General features: G+C 43.1%; 4 protein-coding genes across 4 annotated transcripts; 3 read left to right on the top strand and 1 right to left on the bottom strand.

Moving 5' to 3' along the window:
• The first annotated feature begins 662 nt into the window (after positions 1-662).
• On the top strand, positions 663-3,089 carry BDB00DRAFT_929328 (mitochondrial carrier domain-containing protein). The gene is made up of 5 exons (XM_053128962.1): positions 663-1,577; positions 1,655-1,823; positions 1,931-2,112; positions 2,186-2,461; positions 2,527-3,089. The coding sequence occupies exons 1-5, from the start codon at positions 1,062-1,064 to the stop codon at positions 2,854-2,856; spliced, it is 1,473 nt and encodes a 490-aa protein (XP_052979262.1). The 5' UTR covers positions 663-1,061; the 3' UTR covers positions 2,857-3,089.
• A 712-nt stretch (positions 3,090-3,801) lies between these two features.
• Positions 3,802-4,161, top strand: BDB00DRAFT_788340 (uncharacterized protein; the record flags this gene model as incomplete). Its single annotated transcript, XM_053120792.1, has 1 exon — positions 3,802-4,161. The coding sequence occupies one exon, from the start codon at positions 3,802-3,804 to the stop codon at positions 4,159-4,161; it is 360 nt and encodes a 119-aa protein (XP_052979261.1).
• A 140-nt stretch (positions 4,162-4,301) lies between these two features.
• Positions 4,302-5,893, bottom strand: BDB00DRAFT_872856 (uncharacterized protein; the record flags this gene model as incomplete). The annotated part of the gene is made up of 2 exons (XM_053127014.1): positions 4,302-5,593; positions 5,830-5,893. 2 exons carry the CDS (start codon positions 5,891-5,893, stop codon positions 4,302-4,304), a joined length of 1,356 nt encoding a protein of 451 aa, XP_052979260.1.
• A 289-nt stretch (positions 5,894-6,182) lies between these two features.
• BDB00DRAFT_872855 (uncharacterized protein) lies at positions 6,183-6,692 on the top strand (the record flags this gene model as incomplete). Its single annotated transcript, XM_053127013.1, has 1 exon — positions 6,183-6,692. One exon carries the CDS (start codon positions 6,183-6,185, stop codon positions 6,690-6,692), a length of 510 nt encoding a protein of 169 aa, XP_052979259.1.
• Positions 6,693-6,749: the final 57 nt, after the last annotated feature.

Here is a 6,749-nt window from a genome sequence, read left to right as displayed (position 1 = left end):
AGCTCCCTCCGTACAGCTTCTCAGCTAGAACAATTACGAGTATCCTGCTACTGACGAGACGTCGTCGTAGACAGAGTGCATTTAATAGACTTCCAAAACAACTGAAATGAAAAAGAGGTAAGTAAACGCCGAGTAGAGATATTTTTAGAGTATGAGTATAGCCACTTTCGTGAAACTTTAAATAATCATCAGTACCTTACGTATCCCAGCTCAAAATCAACTTGCAATGCTTTTCGACTTCTAAAATTGTGGATAACGACTTGCAAAATGTTGCGATGACCTGTTGGTAGCAAAGGGCGAGTCCAACATTGGGAGCGAAGAAAGTGGTGAAAAGTACAGAAGCATCTGTCACAAGGTGTGTCTTTATTGCTGCACTCTTTTAATGACCCAACAGAAGCGACAAAGCAGCAAATGGCATAACGCACATTCTCTATCTTTGGCAGTTCTCACGAGATGACAAAAAATATGGGCAGGATTAATAGAAACGAAAAGAAGGAAGAAAATGAGTATCAGGATCTCAAACTTGCTTGCTTTTTACCATGCAACTGCAGTGTGTACGGTTGTGGCGGTACTATGGGTGTCGATCGTTAACTGGTAAGGTCCAGTTTCTTCATAAAGGAATGCTTGTTGCAATATATTAAAGTAAGAAGGTACGATGCACAGCCTGAATATGCCAGGCCGTAGAGTAAAGGCATTTCGCAGATTGGCTGGTGTAGATATTAGGAGCAAGGATCGAAGCACGGAAATAATAATGAAAACAGGACCAGTGTTGTCTCGACGTATTCTTATATAGTCGCAGCACAACAACCAAAAAATGGTGATCATATGTAGGACTATATATGTACATGGATGCCCATAAAGATTGATGCGTGTATATAGTATTTGTGTGCTTCTAACCACATATGCACGACGTTCTTGTAAGTAACGTCAGGACAAGCTAAGTTTCGTGTCTGTGGTTGTGGAGCTGGCAATTTGGTTTTTCCGAGAAACTTTCAAACACAACAGGTCGTGGTGGTAATAGTGGGTTGTTTGTTGTCGTACCTTGCTCAATGTGCAACTGAATGACACCGCCAACGACAATTGCTGCCGAATCTCTGCGACGAACCAACGACGTTACTGCAGTATATCCTCCGACCGACTTCTCTTCGTCTTGGTCCGCTGCCCTTCCAGCTAGCAGTAGATCAGTGCAATCTGCAGCAATCAAATACGCACAACAACCTTATGGCAGCATGGCAACAACAGTTCAAAACAAGCGCAAAAAAGCAAAGGAAGTAACTTCAGTTGGCGGTAGTACAGCCATTGCTCGTTCCCTCATGATGCAGGGACTGTACTTGTTTTACAGGACGCCTGTGAAGGTATGTCGCTTTCTGTATATTTTATATTTACAACTGTCTCTACCCGTCGGAAACCAGCTGATTTACGATTTGTACACAAAAAAGCTGTTTAGACCGCTACGAATCGATTATCTAATGATGGCCAGGGCATTGTTACCACCGGTCGATGAAGCTTCTACAAAAAGATTCTCGTTTCGATACACGTCGATTGGCATGATTTCACACGCAGTAAAAAAGCAAGGGGTAAAAAGCAAAGAAAAAAAAAACAGACTTCAAACAGAGTAAGAATACACAGTTTAGCTAAACAGAAATTTATGTAGTGGAATTTTATACCTCGTCATATCCTGCCACCACTGCTTGCAAATACAATGATAGGCACAGTACTGTACACAACATACATTGCCTCGCTACCCATGTTTCATCCTGCTTCTTCGTTCCAGCTACACCGACCATTTCCTCCGCCTCCTTTCTCATCCGTATTTATGGCCGGTAAGTAGTGCTTCGATCATCATTTGCTTGTACGTGTTGTGAAGGGACTGTAACCTCAACCATACTCTTCCGTTCTCGTGCCTGCTCTCTGGTCTGATATGAATCAGGCTGCCTTGCCGGCGCAATGCAATCCATTGTTGCTGCTCCCTTGGACTCTGTCAAAATCCGGTTTGAAGTGAGCGATCTAATGGAAGGAAAACATCGGTCAATGTATCAGTTTGCAAAATCAACCCTTAAAGAGCTGGGCATCGCAAGCGCATACCGTGGGTTTTCTCTGACGCTAGTGCGTGTAAGCTGCAATCTTTTCCTTCATCTGCTTTTTTTTCTGAGAGACCTAGTAGGTAACTGATTTTTAATTCTAGGACTCGCTGTCGTGTGGATTGTTTTTTGCCACGTTCGAATGGGTCAAGCAACAGGGGTATTATTACTTTCTTGACGAGATGTATGGTCTACAAGTGGATTCTCGGAAAACACTGCATCAACTGGAAGGAATGCATCGGCATCATGGCGAAAAAGATATTAGCCATTCTATATCCACCGAGAAAAGCGCGAATCCATCAAATATTGCTACCAAGGAACGACCGCCATTGATGCTCGAGCCGATCTTTGTCATTTTGGCGGGTGCAGCGGCAGCAGTAGTAAGACACCCCTTACCCCTGAAATCATGTTTTGTAGTGACTAACAATATAATTTATGGTAATAGGCATACCAAATCATTGAGCACCCATTGTCAAAGATACATAGCATATTCTATATTGAAGAAGGACAATCAGAATTTACCCACAAAGATAAGCGTGAGTCTGTGCGGGTGCTTTATCGGAAAACATGGGAGCAATGCAAGCTGCAAGTACGAATGCATGGCGGAAGCTGGAGGAAATTCATGTACCAGGAGTTTGGCAGTACCGTGATCAAGGTGGTTCCTGCAACTAGCATTGGATTTCTAGTGTTTGAACTCGTCAAGCGGGAGGTCGACTTTCGCAGTATAGCAGCCTTTGAAGAGGAATATGAAACACTCGATCCATCACATCCTTAGAAAACAACGTCTCCGAAACCATAATATGTGTGTGTAAATTTACTTTGCTTTTCCCCTTGTACATATACCCCTCCCCAGTCTCTGTCATGTAGAATATACATTTTGCTTTCTCGACGATTTGCTTCGCTTAATTATAATCTTTTCTCTTTGTTCCTCGCCACATCTGTTTCAGTCTTCTAGTAAATAAAAACCAAGTAATATGAAGGGCTAATGGCCTAGATCCATCAGAAAACAACAGAACAGTGATTGCATAAATACGTCATTGTAACTATCGGAGTTCTCGACTTTCCATGCCAACAATTTCCCGCGCTTAACGACATTGCAAGATGCATGGACTTGATATCCCACATGGAGATAGCAGAAACAGCACATAGCAAATAGCAGTCTATATATTATCCTTTGTGACGATGATGGCGAGCATTCAATATACTTATTTGGACCAGAAGATGCAATGAATGATGTGAGAATAAATATAGGACAACTGTGCAATCATCTGACTTTTCCTTATTCGAACTACAATGATCAGGGCTGATTGAGCTGGTGATGATTCATCAGATGCCAACAAAAGCTGCATAAACAGACAAATAACGATTACAGAGTATCAGTTGTGCGGCCAGATGACTCATTTTGATCGACAATCGACGTTCATGGAAAAAAAACAAATAGCGCAGAACTTTGAGTTTGAGCCCAAATCAAGTTAGAAACGACTGATGAAAGCAGCAAACTCACTTACCAATGAAAGAGGATGGCGCTAGAGTGCTTTCAATGATGATGGTGGTAATGATAGCTAGTGGCAATACTGCTATTAAGTATCCCCAATTTTTCTTATTCTTTCGATCTTGCGCTTTCTTTCTTTATTCGACCGTCTTCCCTGCTCGCTACCTTTTCCATCCAACTATTTATTTTGTGCCTTATATACGAGTAAGCCCTATACTTCTGACAGAAATGCCCACTCGTGCTTCGACGTCCAAAAAATTGTCACCATCGCCAACGCGATTAAGAAACCAACAATTGCCGCGACGACGAAAACAACAGCACACATCAACGTCTTCTGCTCCATTACAGCAGCGACAGGATAGTCATTCGAAAAACCAGCAACAGCAGCAGATGGTGTCATCATCAAAGTCTGTAGCTGCTGCTCCTCCTCTTCCTCCTCATCCTGTCAGCTTGAAAGAACCTTTTCAAAGTCGAAATCCAGCGCCAGAAGGAAAATCAACAGGTGGACTTAAATTGGATTTGAATCTGGACGTCGAGGTGCAAGTCAATGCCCGGGTTCACGGTGATCTTACGCTGGCTATATTTTAAACAAACCAGACTTTATAATATCCATGTATACAAAACACTTTGTTGTTGTTGCTGATCGCAAGCTCTTTCAAGTACAAAGATAATCTTATATTATACGCACTCATGGAAGACATCGTTATTATAAATTTGCTCAAAATTATTTATTGCGGCCGAGGAATATGAATAGAAAATGAAATGCCACCTTTAGTTGCATCCACATTGACAACAAGATCATCACTACTTCCATTGCTATTGCTGAAGCTAATGCCAGAACGTTTTTTACTATCAGTACCACTACTATTGTTATCCTTTGACGGTTGTCTGCTCGTAGAAGTGCTCGGTCGAACCTTGCCGTAGACATTGCCCGCTAGATCAACAATCTCGCCGTGTTCGTTCACCTTCTTCCCTGCTACATGAGACCAGTCATCCTTAACTACGGTACCAATAATGTTGCCTTCACTGTCTAGTACGTTCCCAGAGGCATCCAGACGTTCTCCTGTTAAATTCACCTCCTCCCGTGGAGGGTCGAACTGAAGGTTATTCTGTAGTAAGCGTCCAAGTTCTTCTGCAGACAGTTGATGTGTCTGCAGATGGTGATGGCTTCCAGCTGTTGTCGAGTGCTGTTGCGACAATCTCATATCATCTTCTTGTTGTGGCTGCTGCTTAACATAACTCCTTGGATCGTATTGACTACATGGGGCGTTCAACGGCTCATCTTGACTGCATGGCTCCTCCACCATTGGACTTTGTTGACCTTCTTCTTTCCAGTCTTCTTTGTGTACATAATTGCTATCGTTGTAGTCATCGCCTAAATAAGGATCCACGATGGCGCCCTCGTTCACCGATGGAAGCTGATAAGGATCCTCGGCGTTATCATCACAGAGAGAAGCCTTGTCTCCACGTCTTCGCGACATCAACGCTTGTTGTTGTTGTTGTTGTTGTTGTTGCTGCTTCAGGGATGGTGATGGTGGAGGTGATGGCGATACTATTGTTGGCTCTTTAACACTTTCACCGCGTGGAACGGTTCTTCTTTTTCTTCGATCTGCTGGCCTGCGCGGATGGCTCTTTTTGTATTGCTGTTTACTGTCATCAGGAGATGTCATTGTATCAGATGGCGATCGTGCAGTGCTAGACATGTTCTTTTTCGGTTGTTTCTGGTTTTTAGCACGATTTCGTTTCGCTCGACTTGTTTTTCGGGACGCAGGTATTTCTTTTGGTTGTTGTTGTCGTTGTTGCTCTACTGGTCGTTTCTCTGGCTGTAAATGCGGTCGTGGAGATGTTTTTTTCTGTTGGGTTTGCTCTTGATGACGATCTTCTTGGTCAACTGGTTTATGTTCCGGTGATCGGTCTTGTTGATCAGTGTCGACGTTCTGTTGTTGTTGTTGTTGTTGTTCAATCGGTGATGTAGGAACGGCAGCAGGTCCTTGTTGTTGTTCTTGCGGCTCTTTGGGTACTTTGGACCGCACGTACAGTAAAAGGAGTATAAGTAGAATTTTTGCGGAAAGAAGTGCAGTTTGTTACCCAGGTGAACAGATTTAGTCGTCTAAGAAATGCATGGATGCATGTTGCCATGGTTGGTTAAGATCAAAAGAAAAAATGTCGTCAGGTCGCACTAAAGCTACTAAATCATCACCGCCAACTACAACAGAGAAGCTCCGATCATTAGAGCCCTATCACTTTCAGTTTCACCTGGTTTTTTTGATCGCTCAGATGACATATTTGCTTGTTGTTCGTTGCATGGTAACAGATCCATGCTGTGTAACATCCGCAAATCTCTCTCTCTCTCTCACTCTCACTGTGCTTCTCAATTACGTCAATTTCTCATTGCTAACTAAAATGTCTCGAACACTGTTAGTCTGTTCACACATGCGTTTCGTCATACGAACAAAGACGATATATATATACATTTTAGAATAGACGGTAATAAATAGCGCCAAGTGACTCGAATTCCACTCCCAGAATTCGCTTTTTCTCTTCTTCTTAGATTCACCAAGACAAACAACAAGAAAAAAAAACCTGTTTTTTTTAAGAAGGAAAAAACCATGTTAGCCAGAAGCCCTTCACAGCAACGACGTAACAATAGAAACCAAGGTCAAAGAGCTGGTGACATTGGATCGGACGACGCAGAAAGTGTCCAGCAGCGTTATTATCCATCCGATATGGACAACGACAATGACGCAGAATCACAAGTTTCTGAAACGCCTTCGCAAACTAGCAGCCGCGCAAGACGAAGTCGACGTAATCAGCGAAGAAGAGCACAAGCCCAGCGACGATCTGGCGGCGGCGGTGGTGCAGTCCCACAATTGGATGAACCTGGAGGAACGCTCGACAATGTTGGTGATACGGTTGGTGACACAGTGGATACCGTTGGAGACACGGTTGGAAATACTGCAAATCAGGTCGGCAACGCAGCGACAGGAGCCGTGAACAAGGCTGCAAGTGGTGGCGGCGACGATAATCCATTGAAACTACGTTTGGATTTGAATCTCGATGTCGAGATCGAGCTCAAGGCAAGAGTACACGGTGATGTTACTCTTGCTTTGTTGAGATAGAGTTTATTGGTATTATCAAGTATTTAAAAAGATTTATCAATCTTTTGTATATGTAGC

The sequence above is a fragment of the Zychaea mexicana genome (genome assembly GCF_025766255.1).
Source record: "Zychaea mexicana strain RSA 1403 chromosome Unknown BDB00scaffold_41, whole genome shotgun sequence".
Classification (NCBI taxonomy): domain Eukaryota; kingdom Fungi; phylum Mucoromycota; class Mucoromycetes; order Mucorales; family Lichtheimiaceae; genus Zychaea; species Zychaea mexicana.
The sequence above is the reverse complement of the archived record's forward strand: the minus strand, read 5'-3'. Positions and strand labels throughout refer to the sequence as shown.

What these genes read in the sequence shown, in the direction of transcription:
- BDB00DRAFT_929328 (XM_053128962.1), top strand. Translation starts at nt 1,062, where the DNA reads ATGACACCGCCAACGACAATTGCTGCCGAATCTCTGCGACGAACCAAC. An exon ending in ACGCAGTAAAAAAGCAAGGG is followed by an intron (nt 1,578 to 1,654) that starts GTAAAAAGCAAA and finishes AAATTTATGTAG; the next exon opens with TGGAATTTTATACCTCGTCA. An exon ending in CGGGTGCAGCGGCAGCAGTA is followed by an intron (nt 2,462 to 2,526) that starts GTAAGACACCCC and finishes TTATGGTAATAG; the next exon opens with GCATACCAAATCATTGAGCA.